This window comes from Rhipicephalus sanguineus, chromosome 7 (assembly GCF_013339695.2).
Source record: "Rhipicephalus sanguineus isolate Rsan-2018 chromosome 7, BIME_Rsan_1.4, whole genome shotgun sequence".
NCBI classification, from domain to species: Eukaryota; Metazoa; Arthropoda; class Arachnida; order Ixodida; family Ixodidae; genus Rhipicephalus; species Rhipicephalus sanguineus.
Window position 1 is genome coordinate 164,674,646 of NC_051182.1, and position 16,610 is coordinate 164,691,255.

At 47.3% G+C, this 16,610-nt stretch overlaps 1 protein-coding gene across 2 annotated transcripts in view; it reads left to right on the forward strand.

Annotated features, from left to right (window-relative positions):
- LOC119400460 (ras-related protein Rab-37) overlaps positions 1 to 14,902 on the forward strand; it is a 115,705-nt gene extending 100,803 nt beyond the window's left edge. For both annotated transcript variants that reach the window (XM_037667507.2, XM_037667506.2), the window contains exons 3-8: positions 992 to 1,033; positions 4,211 to 4,277; positions 8,915 to 8,967; positions 12,296 to 12,418; positions 14,047 to 14,123; positions 14,731 to 14,902. In XM_037667507.2, coding sequence (XP_037523435.1) covers positions 992 to 1,033; positions 4,211 to 4,277; positions 8,915 to 8,967; positions 12,296 to 12,418; positions 14,047 to 14,123; positions 14,731 to 14,845 — 477 coding nt within the window. In that variant the 3' untranslated portion in view covers positions 14,846 to 14,902. The remainder of the gene's footprint in view (positions 1 to 991; positions 1,034 to 4,210; positions 4,278 to 8,914; positions 8,968 to 12,295; positions 12,419 to 14,046; positions 14,124 to 14,730) is intronic.
- The last annotated feature ends 1,708 nt before the right edge of the window (positions 14,903 to 16,610 follow it).

Genomic DNA, 16,610 nt, shown 5'->3' on the forward strand with positions numbered 1-16,610 from the left:
TTATATTTAAGATGCTGGACAATGTTGTTTAACCTGACTGATTCCCGCCATTGACTGACTGACTGACAAGGCAGTGTGTCAGAAATAGTATGCTGTCACATGACATGCCGTCAGTGTTCCTTTTGAACAGAAACAGAGGCCTTGCTAATCATATCAAGAAAGTTGTTTCCACAATAAAGTTGTTTCCATTCCATTTTGCTAATCATATCCAGCAAGTTTGACTTGGGGACCTTTTTCTGCATATTAACATCCTGTAACGTTTTTAATCATCTCAATAAACTGATTTTCATTCAGTTCGACGATAGTGCCATATCTTGTCTGTATTGGTGGATGACATTTATAAAATTGTGTTTCTTAAAATAAAAAACTCCAGTTGGGAGTCCACTGGTTCTGTGGGCGTATTTTTCGTCGACGTCTTTTGTGCTGTGAGTTCATAAAGAGCATGTGTTTCTAAAAAACAATATCTAATTGACCGGCTGCTTTCGTTAAATTACGTTCTCTATTATTATTGACTGGCTCTTGCATTTACGGAGTGTTCTGTGAACTGACAATTGGGCGAGTTGGTACAGATGCATGGCTTCAGAACAACGCAACAAAAAAGACGAAAAGACGAATGATCACACGAACACGGCGCCTGTCTTCGTGTGATCATTCGTCTTTTCGTCTTCCTTGTTGCGCCGTTCTGAAGCCATATTCTGTGAACGCAAGCCGTATTCGTTAACTGCCCCGCCTCATGATTTGACACGGAGAAGCTTCTCTCAGCTAATTGATCTAGGGTGCTAAGTCTCAACGAAACTCGGGTCGTCGGTGTTTTTATGCCCCGCCAAGGGAGCCTGGCTACTGTTGCCTTGTTGTGACTGTCTAGTGACGCGTCAGAAAGTTGAATGCCCCGTTGCATGCTATGTTGCTGCTGCTGAGTGCTATGTTTTATCGAACGTGCTAAGATTAAGAAGTGACGTAACGACAGTTGTTGTGGTTTGTCTCTTTGCAGAACAAGGTTGTGACCGTAGATGACTACAAGGTTAAACTGCAGGTGAGCAGCTTTCCTTTTAACACGCAAGTGTTTTGTGCCGGGGTCTAACAAGACTTTCATGACGTGTTTCCGTCACGGAAATACGTCACATGATCAAAATTCACATAAAATGGCAAAAAAAGAAAAGTTCGGTAAGTGGGCGTCGAACGCACGATATCTTGGTCTGCGACGATAGGTGACGGCCGCTGCGCCATGGTAACGCATGCAGGGGCCTCACGAACGCGCCTTTTATCTCTCACACTTTCCTCTCAAAGTGTGCTTGGTTCGCGGGGTGGTGTCTCCGTCTGGGAGCGGTAGAATGAAGAAATGCATGGCCTCCGCGATTAGCTCCGGGAACGCGCTGTTGCACCGTTGCTACGGCCTTCCCATTCGGCAATGTTTCCAAAAGAAGTGTAATTTTGTCAACGCCTTACACGGTTTTAGCCCAAGCCTCGCTCATAGCATCCATCCACATTAATAAATAGCTCTGCGATGCTCACCTGGCTGTCACACCGCGTTCCCCGCTCGCGTTTCCCGTCGCGTTTCTAGCCCGGCCGTGTTGTGGTCTTTCTTTTAACTCTTTGACATTCCGCGGGAAGGCGACGTTAGGCCAAGCTCAATAAAGAAGATCAGCGTTCAAGAAGCGACGCTCTTCTGGCTGTCACACCGCTTTTTCTGATTACACTCTCCCCGTCAGAATGGAACGGCCTGAGCAACAGCGCGTGGCAACGGCGCGTTGCCGGAGCCAATCTCGGGGGCCACGAGTAATGCATCATGACACTAAGGAGCACCGACTGCGAGTGTTTCAGTAGTCTCAGCGCGGCGGAGGCATGCGCAGCAATATGGTCGGTGAAATGCGGCGTCTACGGTGATTCGATTCGGTGACGACGCAGTTACGCGATTCGCCTTTCGCGTCAGCGTGTGACGCCTGCCCGCCAGCGTAGGGCCGCTTCCAAATCGACTAACGGTGTTTCTCCGCCGCCTACAGATTCGAGCGCTCTGGCACCGATTGCTAGGGAGCGCATACCTTGCCGTTTCTCTCCGCAAATGACGACGCTTTGAAAGAGTTCATGTCGAGTTAGTGTCCATTATGTGCATGTTGAAGCCATCTTTGCGCTGGATTCAACATATGCTGTGTCCAGGTGTATGTTAACTAATACAGTTACCACAAAAGTTTAATCATGTTCATGGGCGTTAGTCGCCGGGAGGGAGGTGTGTAACCTGGCGTCAACGTGGGCGCGTCCACATCAAGCGGTGCTATAGCTACTAAACACCAATAGACGTGGTGCAAGCTCTCGTATACCAATGTATAATAAAAACATTCAACTTCTGCGAGGACACGTTTCACGTATTTTCGTGTCATACCGATTCATATGACGAAGAGATCAACCATGTTTTTTTTTTCTCTTTTTTCTTTTGCGATCTCGTTCTACGCAATCAATATATAAATGACGGTATGACGCTCCCGCCTTTGACACCCGCTACCGTGACTCTTTTTCTTTTTGAAATGATGAATAAGAGAGGTTGGTGCCATTATGGTGGCACCGCCTATTCCTTCTTGCTTAGATGGAGTGCTTCTTGCTTAGCAGACAAAATATGTAGTAAAAAAATTGTAATAAGGGCACAAACTGCTATACAGTCAACATAAGATGTGCAAATACAGTACAATCGAACACCACATGAAAGTTCAAATAGGCAAAATAAGTTGATTTGTGCACAAGTAGTGGAGCACAAGTTCAAATTGGTAGAATAAGTTCACATGTAGACGTCCAAACACAGATATCCTGTATGGCTCGACATACAGAGGAAAATACATTAAGATAAATAATTACACAGAACGTAAGGTCATCATTTTAAAGGACAGCAAAAATGGTGTCATGGGTCATCCTCGACTAGTGTCGCTTGCTTCGAGGATTTCTCCGCCCAGCAGGTTGCAATGCCAACTCATTTGTAAGCAATTGATAAGTACTTTTTCGAATCGACGCTATGCACTTACCTGCTGTCTCTATCTCGTGTTGGGCTGTTATAAATTAAGAGTGATAAACGAACAAGTTCAGATTACGATTTTATCAACGAAGACATCTGTATGTGGATATTTATTGTGTAACGTTCCCCACTTGGGAATTACGGTGCGTTATTTTGCTTTCTCGAAACCGAAATCTCGCAGTACCAATCTAACAGCGTGGCAAGCCAAAAGTAGCGATGTTTAGTGATCGACTCTAGTATATATGCATCGGGAGAGTCTATTTGCTCCTCATTAGCTCGGGATCGTGTGACTTGAGCAAAAACGTCACGTGTGACGTCATACCCCTCTGTACAATTTGAATAAGAGGAAAGATTCTGCCTAGCGTTGCATAAGTATGTCTATTTTGCCAGTGTCAGTGGCTGGCCAGTTTAATTGTTAGGGCCAGTAACCTACGCCGTACCGCCTCGCGGTTCTCGCTATTTGCCATCATCACTAGTGCCAGAGCCAGGGTCGACAGCGACGTGCCGCTCGATCAGTGACGCCATTCGTGACGTTTCTGTTCAGGTCACATGACCCCGAGCTGTTGAGGTGCGAATACTCTCTCATATGGATTGGTATGCCAACTGAACATCAGGACAACTTTTTCAGCAACTGATTGCAGAGACGACTCATGATCTTTCCTCGTATAGGAAGTGTAGAGACATGTACCCGGGCAATCCTCGGCCAACGCATCAGGTCGTCGTCAGGCAGCGAGTTTAGACGTGTTTGTGCAGGCTATTCAACGTAGTAATTCAGGCTAGTTGGTGGTAACTGAACTTGTACGTCTCAACAAGCGCAAGAAAACAATCACACAAGGAAGAGACACGTAAATGGAACTGGCGCTGGACATCAACTGAAAGTTTACTGACGCAAAACGATGGCAATGCACACACGTATGCAGAACCCACAAAGAGGTGCAGACGGTGCTACTTGCACAGATAACTGCAAAGTCGCTTTAGATAAGCTTTTTCATTGGCATGCGAAGCCAGTGAAGGTGTGTTCACGCACTTATCTGCTTCTAGACTGAGGCATACAGCCTCATAGATCTCGCGAGCTTGCTGAGCAACAAAGCTGCGCAAGATAGTCCTCTAGCGCGCAGGCTGCGCTTTCTGTGCCGTTTGTGTGACAGAAATCGGCGTGCCTACAAGTGCTGCCATTCATCGTGCCTCATGGTGCCCGCACTAATACCGCAGATATGGGACACGGCGGGCCAGGAGAGGTTCCGGAGTGTCACGCACGCCTACTACAGGGACGCACACGGTAAGAGTGTGCCTTTGCTCCTGCTTGGTACTTGAATGACGATGTTTGACTAAACCGGAATTGTTTAACTGGACCCATTGGCTTGTCACGCAACCTTACATGACCGTGTTAACAATAATAGGTGCAAGGAACATGCCCCGAAATGCACAAGTACACTAATTACAGACTTTCAAAATCCAGGCAAGCCTAGAGCATATTTCATTTTCTGTTTTTAGAAGGATTATTTTTATTTGAACTTAAAATAATATAAGCTTTTTCTTCATTCTGCATGTTTTAATACAAAGATTACACCTTACCTGGCACAGAGAGCGCCTCACTATCCCAAGTAATATATTATGTCGTTAGGCAGTCATACATTTAGAAAAACGTGTTGGCGGAAGCCTATGTGTGTATTAGTGTTTTCGAAGTATAATAAGACTGAATTTCTGTATTTCTGGAAACCATACAGAAAATGAAATTTTTTGTGTGGTTTCGCCGCTAATAGAAATAACACGTCACAGGAGTGCAGTTTAAATTTCACTTCAAAAACTAAGGAGGACGTTCGTGATTAGTGTATGTAGGATTTCTGCGACAATATTGGGCCGAGTTTGCGATGGCGGGCTGCATTTTAGTTCATGCTTGCTACTGCAGGAAAAGCACCACACGGAACGATGGGCTGAGCGTTATGTGAATTCCTCGAAACTTTGAGAACGTAGTGATGTTATGTTAAAGAGTACATGGTATGCATAACCGTATGACGTACAGGGAGGATGGAAAGAAACGCGAACAGCGCGGCGCGCTGTTTTCATCACGCTCCGACGTTGGTGGCAATAAAAGATGCTAGAATGGTTCTTGATTGTATCATGGATTGCTCTATTGACTTTCATACCACCCAGGTTACAACCGCTTGAAAAGAAATGCGAAACAGCAGCGAATGTAGAAGCCGCACTGTTTCTTTCCATCCCCGCTGTGCGTATGACGTTATGCATAACCAGCCAGGTTCTTACTTGAGCTCTCACTTGCGTCCCTGGCAAAGCAATATCGGCGATGCTGGTCAGCCTACATAAGCTGGAAACTGCACGTAAAATAAACGTGAATGTATTCGGACATCCTGTTGCGATTCACCGTTAATCATATCAGCTGTCAATGTATGCCGCGATGTTAACACGCAATGCGAAGCGAATCGGTAAAGCGTGCTTCACCACGAAGGCTCTCTTGATGCGGGGAAGCCAATTGAGTGCAGGAGCGAGTTTTGCGGTCACTGCGCGGAGCGTACAGCAAATGCGGCATGATGCCTGTGCAAAATATTACGATGTTTCCTTACAAGGAAAGATTTATGGTAGCGTTTCCACGCACCTTATTACGCGAGATAATGAGTTACTCTACAACTGAAGACGCGGACACATAAAGGGCAGTAGAACCGATAATCTATATCAACTAGTGGATTACTTCAATAAAGTGAATGCACCTAGGAAGGAACACAAAAGGGAGAAGGCAGGGAGGTTAACTAGACAGCAGTCCGGTTGGCTACCCTACGCCGGGGAAAAGGGAGTGGAAAGAAGGGAGAGAGGGGGGGGGGAGCGAGAAAAAAAGAAAGCAAATTATCCAAGAGGTTCAAAAACACAATAATATCAGTCCAGACACTTTTTACACGCACGCACTGCCAAGAACATGGTGTTGGTATAACTTTTTTTTAATTTTATTTTTACGAAGAGGACACACATGCGTGCTCACAGTTATTGCGCCATCTTGAAATGCGGTACACCTCGTAAACCTCCACTTTTATCGTTCGATGATACCGTCGAAGAGCACATGTGGTGGGGCGCAAATTAGACATGTACCGTCGTCTCAGGCAATTAAAAATTAATTAAAAATCTGCGGTCTTACGTACCAAAACGTAGGACGAGATCACGAGTTTTACGTTAGTACGAACTTTGGTTCACCATTGGTTGACCGCTCCTCGTCGTTGGCAATAACCGGCTAGCTATTCATCCAGTATCCATCTCCGCCATCTAGGCACAAATAATTCAATTCATGAGCTTCAAGTTCGTACGAATGATGTTTACAATTTGTCGACCGGCTTCCCTGTGATATGTCCGATATCTAGATTGGCTCGCATCTGCGTTCGCGAACAGCTGTAGCTCAATGACTACGTACTCTTGCAAATAAGGGGCCCAGATTTTGCTGCACCGCGTGTTTTTCGACGAGATTGAAAGGGAGATTTATGATGTGTATTGCATAGAAATGAGAGAGCAGCCCTCGAGAGCGGCCATCGATTACCTGACATTGTACGGATCCCCAAACAAGCGGCGCATGGCGCGTTGGATTCTATCGCGCGCGTTCCCCTTGAGATTCTTCGTTTGGCCGCACGGCGCTACACTGTACGCGATGCCCTACTTTACAAACTTCAGACCATACGCATTTATCGGCGTACGCTTGACGAGAGGGAAGTAACGCAATGATCAATCAATCAATCAATCAATCAATCAATCAATCAATCAATCAATCAATCAATCAATCAATCAATCAATCAATCAATCAATCAATCAATCAATCAATCAATCAATCAATCAATCAATCAATCAATCAATCACTTTATTTCTACTTAAAAAAGAACCGGAAAAAATTTTTAGCCTAAATCTTCAATCGACACAAATATACGCAAACGTTCATCGTTTAGTACTTGATGATGAAGTGGGCACTAAAGTTGGCCGGTGTTATGGGATGCAGGCACTTGCAATCTGAAAACGATGTCTCTGAGGTCTGGGAATGCGATGCACGCCTTGTTGACTGGGCTTAAGTGTGTGTGTGTGTGTGTGTGTGTGTGTGTGTGTGTGTGTGTGTGTGTGTGTGTGTGTGTGTGTGTGTGTGTGTGTGTGTGTGTGTGTGTGTGTGTGTGTGTGTGTGTGTGTGTGTGTGTGTGTGTGTGTGTGTGTGTGTGTGTGTGTGTGTGTGTGTGTGTGTGTGTGTGTGTGTGTGTGTGTGTGTGTGTGTGTGTGTGTGTGTGTGTGTGTGTGTGTGTGTGTGTGTGTGTGTGTGTGTGTGTGTGTGTGTGTTCTATGAACCAACATCGGCCCCATAATGGTGCAACTGACTCTGCCTTCCTGTTCAGTAACATTTTTCCTGCGCTCTCCGGGACATGTATTGCACTAACGTTTTTGCTGTTGCGCTTATCTTCCTCTGAACGCGAATGTATGCGTACATGCAACTACTAACATTCGAGGTGCTCCGCGCACTATGGGTCGAATAGTTTGTTTGCTGAAGACGTTCTCAGCACAAGTGAGAAGGGCTGCGTATGCTTCCTTTGGGTTGAATGTCCCTTATATGTCCCTCCTACTGCACGAACTCGGTTTTTGAAATAGCGTCTAGCCTTGTATAACGAATCCTCTTGTATCGGGGTGCACCACGTGCCTCATGAGCTTCAATCGTAAGCTAGGCGCTGCTGCTGCTGCATGTTTCCCTTAAGCGCTGATCCTTCTATACTTGAGGAAACGGCGCCAGAACAAACGAACACATGGAAGTTCACACTCTAGTAGTGTCTTACTGCTACTCAAGCCTAGTGTCGGAGAACAACCGTGTATGCATTGAAACACTTTACAAAAAAATATTTCTCGTAAAGATAAAGGTCAGTGCATGCGCGAAAGAAACTAACGGGTATACGTGAATTAAGAATGAGCGAAACCTGGTTCCCTCTCTCTGTCTTTTTTGGTCATGTTGTTCAGTAACACCTCTCATAGCAGGAAGTTGCTAAACTGGTCTGGTTGTTGCATGACGAAGGGAACCAAGCAGCGCAACTACTGTACGTTAGAAAATGCGACAGACATAGCCGCTATCAACCATTCCTTTTTTTTTCGCATGTTCACCCACAAAATACCAGTTGTCACACGTGACTTGTACCAAACCTTGGTTATTGCCTCCTATCTAGACATATTCAAGGTAATGTCGCTCGCCATAGCTTGGAAGAAGTCACATAACTTTTTTATATTTCGCTCGCTACACGAACGTTTTTACCAAGCCAGGAAGGAAGCCAGCGAATCAAAGACAAGTGGCGCGCGACACTTTTTCGTCTTTGGGGAGCTTTCTTTCAGGCTTGCTTGGCTAAATTCTTGCGCGTGACATCTAAAACAACGGAAAGCTGAATCGTGGGTTTTTAACAATGGCCCACAATATTATCTTGGATAATTTGGCTCTAATTATAATATTCGAAAAGCTGATTAACTAACACTAACTGACTATAGTTAAGCGAAATAGGAGAAACAGTCTTGCGCCATTAGACGACAAGCAACGTTACATTCAATACAACTTGTAGCTGGACGAGTTGGTTCATAATTCAAGGAAAACTCGTATGCGCTACATCATAAACAGGGACACAGTAAGACAAACACGGGCGAGCGCAAAAAATTACCGTGCTTCCGTCCACCAGCATCTCGCGTTTCCTTTTTTTTAGATTTTGGCACCAGGTATGTAGAACACCTGGTATATTTAAGGTTAAAATGGAAAAATAATGGTTGATAATGAGCACTGTGCCTTCTTTAACGTCCTGTTATTCCGCTGTACCCCCCTTCTTTCGTGCTTGTCTTACAGCGCTGTTTCGTGAAGTCTTCTTCGCTTCTTTGTCTGTGCATTCTTTCGCTGACTAACCTCTTTCCTTCCTCCAGCGCTCCTGCTTCTCTACGACGTCTCGAACAAGACCAGCTTCGATAACACGAGGGTGAGAGCACTTCACGCACCGAAATGCCTACTTTGAACGCGCAGACAACAAAGAGCACGCCGCCTGAATATAATCACTGTTCGTGCATGGTTTCCACAAGGGTCACAAAGGGTTCCTTCTGGGGCGATATCATGTAACTGTTCGGTATGCAAACTGTTTGCATAAGCTCTTGTGATGTGTCTGAATCTCCATTTTGCAGACGTAAGCGCGTTACTGGCAAATCACGCCGAGGCAAGCGAACGGGTTCGCTTTCCGAGCGTTAATAAGATGGCACCTCTGACGGCGCTATTTGTTCTCAATCGCTGTTTCACTGCCGCGTTCTCAGTTTCAAATTAAATTTTCAGAGACGGTACAGCGATTACAACGTGACGTCTTAGTTTCGCCGTTTATGTGTTTAAGTTTGCGTTTCAACTATCTTCGTTTCTTGTTTATCGTCCACTCTTCTCTGTCAAATGACGCTGTGCCGAAGGAAGGCTCGCGTGGTTCGTCGCCTTGCATAGATACGTACTACAATATAAACTTTATAAGCGAGTCAAGTTGTTTGGCATTTCACTAGCCACGCCGTTAGACGTTTATCAGAAAGCTGTCTTAACCAAATGCTAAACCAAAAGCTAAACCAAACGTACTGACCCTCCAGCCACCGATAAGGGCATATGAAATTAAAGAAAAAATGTACTGTTTCAGTAAAGTCATAAAGCAGTGAATAGTGTTTTTGTGTTCATGCGTTTCTTGGACCACTGAAGTTAAGAGTGAGAGAGAACGAAAAACGACTGAAAAGAGCTAGGCAAGAACGAGGACAGAAAATCGGTATCGCCATCCTGCCGTTACAGAGCACGCAATAACAGCCGCTCGCAGTCACCTCCTAATAAATGCCGGTCATGGTATAAACTCGTTTGCGCAGGTTTAACAACAGCTTTGTTGCTGTCGTTGCTTTATGACGTCGACATTCCGAGCTGATCATCTCCTCATAGTGGTCCGTGGTGAATAAGTGCTGTAGCACAATCGCGTTAAATTTAAATAAGAATTAATACAGTCAGCCTTACACATACTCCTAATAATAATATTTGTTGGGGTTTTACGTCTTAAAACCGTGATATGGTTATGAGAGATGCCTTAGTGGAGGGCTCCAGAAATTTCGACCACATGGGGTTCTTTAACGTGCACCTAAATCTAAGTATACACGGGCCTCGAGCATTTTCACCTCTATCGAAAATGCGGCCGCCGCGGCCGGGATTCGATCCCGCGACCTTTGGGTCAGCAGTCGAGAACCATAACCACCGTGGTGGATGTGCACATGCCCGGAAGAGCCGAGGCTCAGCCAATGAGCATTATGCGTTCTACCTATCAGGCGTTCAGGGTCAGTCAGTTTTGCACTTCTGTGGAAGCCCACAACGGAGTGTGGGGGACAACATGAAAAACAAATTGTCAACCGCCCGTTTTGCAGCACAAAGCTACAAAGAGAATCCCGTTGCGGATTTCTCAAAAAGAAAACTTCATTGAAATATTCCAGACTTAGACGAATTGTTCAATTAAGAAGCTTTATGAAGGCGAAAGCCCTAAACGTCTCATGCGAACATGACCTTAAAAGAAAATTTGGCGCGAGAGAAGCGCAGCAAAAAAAGATCACGTGACGTCAGGCGAGCGAAAGCTGTACAAAAGCGAGGGAATTATATGATTTTGCATAAATGTGATGCTAATCAAAGCAATCTAAATGAAATTTGAGGTAATTTGTAAATGTTAATTCGTGAATTTAATTATTGGGCTTTAATTAGTGAACGTTGGATGTAGGTATAAGGTGCACGATAAAATAGCCTCACCGGATGACTTTCGCACTTGAGTCGTCTCAGGCGAATGCAAAAGGGAGCCTGTGAGTTTTTTTTTGAGAAATCTTTGCAGATTTTCTTTGTACCTTGCTGCTACAAAACGGGCGGGTGGCCATTTCTCTGTTGCATCAGGGACCATTACTGCAGAGTCCGAACATTGATTTTTTAAAAAAAACCGAATTAAATACGAACTGAATAGTGCCACAAACGAATCGAATAGTTCGAAAATATTGAACAGCCATTTATTTATTTCTTTTTCAACGGAGTTCCGTTGCGAGGCGTGTCGTACCCAGCACCTCCACCAAATGTGACGGAGGCGAAATGTAGATTTAATAGATATTTATACCAGTGAGTCGGCAGCCAATACAATATGGCTGATGAGCACCACGCGCAAGCGCTTCACGTTTACCCGTCTTCTTTATCTTCGGAGAGCTCATGTCGCACCGTAACAGTATTAATAACTATAGCAGTAAGAAGCACAGCCAGAGCATCGGGAACAAATAAGCAGATTCTTCGCATGCGCAAAACTCTCTAGGGAGAGCGAACGATAGTCGTATAAGCCGGCAAAGTATGGCTCCCTGATTGACGTATAGCATGCCGCAATACGTAAGCTCTTGTGCCTTGTGCCTGTATTATGCCTGTGGGGACTGGTGTAGTTAGGAGGGGGGGGTCCAAACCCACCCGAAGTTTTTCAATTTTGCATGTGTATATATACAGGCACACCTACAGACGCACGCACTAACATGCATCAAGTATGGCTCCCCCCCCCCCCCGTCCCCCGAGAAAGATTTCTGGCTATGCCACTGCCTGTAAGGGAAAAGCTTACACGGTACTTTTGCTCCTGTATTGCGTTTATTTGGGTGCGGCTGACATTTTGGCATCTTCGTAAACTCATTCGAAAAGATATTCGCATTTACGAGTAGCGGTTATTCGATCCGAAGATCGAACGAAATCGGTCACCATTCGATTCGACATGCGAAATTTGCGAATAGAACAATGTCATATGCACTACAGGATGCGTCCACACCGGAAGTCGTCACATGCCCGGTGATTGGCGGAGTTGCATAAGTGTCGCTAATTTGCCAGTGTCACTGGGGGGCAAGTAACCTACGCCGTGCCGTCTTCGAGGATGTTACTATTTTGCCAGCATCACTACTGCCAGAACCGGAGTCGACAGCGACGTTCGGCTCTACCAATGACGTCATATACGTGACGTTTTCGTTCAGGTCGCGCGACCCCAGCTGTTGAGGTGCAAATAGACCCTTCGCAGTAGGGCTGCTGGAAAAATAGTGAGGACCTCGAAGCGGCCCTGCGTAGCTTGCTGGCTCCCCAGTGACGCCGGGCAACCGCTGAAATTAGCAAGGCATCGATACTTATTCAACTTTGCGAATATTCGTACCGGTGTCTTTCAAATAAGATTGCTCTTTCGTATACCCCCAGACCTCTATCTGTCATCTAAGATGCTTCTACGTGCATCAGTGACGTAGTTTTTTTTCTGTTTCCAGGCGTGGCTGGGCGAGATCAACGAATACGCGCAAGATGACGTCGTCATCATGCTCATCGGCAACAAGGCCGACATCACGCAGGACCGCCAGGTGCGCACCGAGGACGGAGAGAGGCTCGCTAGGGTGAGCACGTCTTTTGCTATTGTCCAATCCACTCAGCGATACTTCGAGCTGCTGTTTTTTTTGTTGTTTTCTGGGGCTTAACGTCCCAAAACCACGATATGATTATGAGAGACGCCGTAGTGGAGGGCTCCGGAAATTTCGACCACCTGGGGTTCTTTAACGTGCACCTAAATCTAAGTACACGGGCCTCAAACATTCGAGCTGCTGGGCTGTGCCTATACACACACGAGAACGCCGCGACGCATTTTGGTCAGCGTATCCACGGTGGTAATAGCACAGTTAAAAATTAAATTCTGCATCCATTATAGAGCAGTGCACAAATTAACACATGTCAATCAGTGCTTGTCCCGTCTTACTATGACTGTGTCAGATTGTGCAATGCTAAGAATGGTTCCCTATACCGAACGGTGGACATATAGCGCTCGTGTTTTGGGGTTCTTCCTTCGTCTGTTTTGTGTACCGCGCTCCCAGTAAGCCGAAGAAGTCCCTATACCGACTCGTCCGCTTTTTCATTCTCGTAAACTCTGCGGTTTTAAGTGCCTAAACCACGATAGGACTATGAAACATGACGTAGTGTGGGTACTCCGGATTGGCTTTGACCACCCGTGGATTTTTAACTTGCACCTGAATAAAGTACACCGGCGTTTTCCCCACTTGGCCGCCGTCGACATGTGGCCGTAGTGGCCGAGAGTCAACGCCGCGCCATCGGGCTCAGTAGTAGCGCAACACCGTAGCTGCCAAGCCACCACGCGGCGGTAAACAAACAGTGCGCGTTGTAAGACACCGTGTTTGGCGGAAGAGAGCTGCTCCTCAGTAGAATGTTCTTTCGCATCATGAACACTTTTTTGTGTGTTTTTTTACAGCAAGGTTGTTATATGTCCACCGTTTGCTCGGTTCGCACTGTAAATAAATTATCACCACCGTGCCGGCGCGGCCACGTCAAGCCATGTTAGGCATACTGTGCTTAGTTAAGTCAAGTTAATCATAAGCAAGCCTAATTAAGCCTAGTTGCGCATGGTAAAACCTAATTAGCTAAGCATATTTAAGCTAATTGAGTTCCCTGACGTCCCGGTGCGAGCGCAGGTGAAGCCAGTGAACGCAGGCTGGTAGGTAAACAAGGGCGCACGTGCGCAGTGCGCGCTCTCGAGCTTCGCAAGCGGGTACGCTTTGCCACGCGCTCCCGTGGTCTCCAAAATTTTGGCCGCGACTGTATGTATGAAATACCGTGAAAGCACAAGCTCCGCAAAGGTTACCTTTCACACACGATGGCACCGAGTTTTCTGCGTTTCGTGCTCATTGTCTACCGTAGGCGTGCGCAGAATGCGCCCACTCCCTTTGCCGTTGGTCAAGTCCGAAATAAAACATGCTTCGAAATCGATGCAGAAATGAAAATGAAGGGATGACGTGCTTCCCACGACGGCCTGCCATTGGTCCCAGGCTTTTCGGGAGGAATGGTGGGAAGTAAACAGTTCTTGTTAAGCAATATCAGGGGTGTTCGGCAGCCATTATCTTAAAGAGGTGCGGGACAGGACCGACTGAGTAAATTAGATGATGAGGGGGGGGGGGCCCTCCTTCTGACCCCCTGTGCTGCCTCCCCTTTGCACTGTGAACGACCGTGTCCGTTTCAGGAGTACGGCGTGGCCTTCATGGAAACCAGTGCCAAGACAGGCTGCAACGTGGAACTGGCCTTCATGGCCGTGGCACGGTGAGTCGCGCATGCTCTTCGCCGATGTGCAAAATCTGGGGGGTGCTGATAGAGCGCGCTGTTTGCAGATAAGCACTGCACCGTGCTGCTGGTACATGCAGGAGTGCACCTAAATTATAAGGGCTACCGACTAACCCGAAACAAAATACGAAAATTAATAATATTTTCTAAGGGTTTTACGTACCGAAATCATGATATGATTAAAAGGCACACCGAACTGGGGGACACAGGATTAATTTTTACCACCCAAGGTCTTTAAATGTGGTCCGAGATCTACGTAACACAGGTAATCTTGCATTTTGTCTCCTCAAAAAGCGGCTGCCATGGCCGGGACTGAAACCCACGTACTCGAGATTAGCGGTGCGACGCCTCATCTTACCTCGGTGGTTCAAGATAGTTCGAGACCCTGGTCACATAACCAAGCGTACCCGTGATTAATAGTTTCTCGCACACTGAATCTTGCTAAATTTTGATGGAAGATTGCCTTTATCTATTTCATTTGAAGAGCATACGGTGAAGGTCATGCGACCATCTTTAGTGTGGCCTTATAGACATGTACGGCACTTCTCTTGTGGTCGAGCGAATGCAGCTTTGCCTTCTTCTGCAGGGAACTGAAGCAGCGGGCGTCCCGGTCGGTGCACGGCGCCTCGGGCCGCTTCAACATGACCGAGTACATTCGCCAGGAGAGCCAAGCCAGGCCCAACGGCTGCTGCAGTAGTTAGGGATGGCGCGTCAAGCTCCGGCTGCCCTTCTAGCACCCCCAGCAAACTGCGCACGCCGCCGCCCCGCCCCCACATCGGCACACAGTGCTCAACCGGCCGCTGGTAATGCCGGTACTGGAACTGCTGGCTTCGGCGCCAGCCAAGATCCAGCACCAGCGACGCCGCGCTGGCTTTTGCCGGAAACTACGTACTGCCGCCGCTCACTCGGCGTCGCGTGTTTTGGGGCACGGCAGTAGCACGCGGTTCCGGGAGGCAATGAGACCAGCTCCGGAACAAACCGCTGCTGCTTGCCCGGGAAACCATTTGCCGTGAGGTGCCACCATTGTGGACGGCTGGTTCAAGCACTGCCTTTGTTTCCGCGCCCGTCGGTGGCGCAGCCCTGAATCCGACCCTCGCGCAGCCAGTCGGTTTCTCGGTGGGGCTGCCAGCCCGCCTGTTCGTGATGGGAAGCGTGTTCCTGCCGATGTCGCAGTTCGTAATGCGTTCTGCACGCGGGGTTTTTGGGGGTCACCAGCTGCAGACAATGGTAACAGCCTGTGGACAATTGCCGTCAGGCTTCCCGGTTTTCGTTTGAGATCCAGCAGCTGATATACCGCGTCAGTTAAAGTGGAACATTGGTGCATTATAGATACAGCGCGAAAAATTAGGCACTTGGCAAGTGGACGGGAGGAGACGACGGGACAAGTGCTTACTAGATAGTATTTAAAGGCGTGATTCTTAGTGAAGAAACGTGATCTATAGTTTGTCGTTCGAACATTCGTGCGTAACGACAGTGGAGGATGTTAAACGAGGGACACACACAGACAGGAGAAGCGCTCGTCCTGTTTGCATGTAAGAGGACTTTTCGAAGAGCCACGTCCACATATACACGGGGCATCGGCGGTTAGAGACCTTGCTTCACGACAGTTGCTTCGGGTGTTCCTTCCGTTATTGACGCAAGTCGCACATATTAATGAGACAACGAAAGTTTCGCGTAGCGGTCGATGACGCTGACTGGCTGCGCGGTGGTCACGTGGCCGTAAAGTAGCTGTGCACGCAAGCTCAACGTGCGCGCTCTTGCTTTACGCCAAGGAGACGCGCGCAAGGGCTTGCGTTTTCCCTTTGTTTCCCCCCCTTTGTCGACCCAGCCTATATGAAACCGCGCCTGTATCATGTGGCAGCAGCAGATGCAGTGGACTGAAGCTTGGACTCTGTTGGACTGTGTGCACGTGCGTATGTGTCTATCTGTACACGTGGTCCCGACTGTGCGTGTCGATACGGCAGCAGTCGACAACTTGCGTATGCGTGACCCTTTTCCCCGAACTAAATCTCGTGCGTTTCTGAAAAGAGGCCTGGCTATCTTTTTAAATAGGAACCGATTCTCATGGTGGCGCGCATACATGTGGCAGTATTTTTCAGTGCCTCGGTTAAAACAGTTCTGCGTTCAAAAGCGTAGCGTAGTGTGATATACGCGCCAAGTAAGTCGGTTGTTTGTATCGTGAGCTTTTCGCAAATCGAGGCTCGAGATTCTACCGAAACCTACGTGGTTCGTCATCGCCATCAGTTAAACAAAACAACAAACTCGACTAGGCCACAGGAGAACCGCATTTTCCCCAATTTTCGGGTTACGGAGCATCGGCCTCTCGGCGGATCGAATTGTTGGAGTTGGCGTGTCTCGGACGACAACAGCGACCGTTCACGCCTAGCTGGCTTCCACGCTCACATCAGTTCATCGTGGCCGTGATGACACTGAGCACAGTATTAATATTACCGTGCCGTTTAGCCA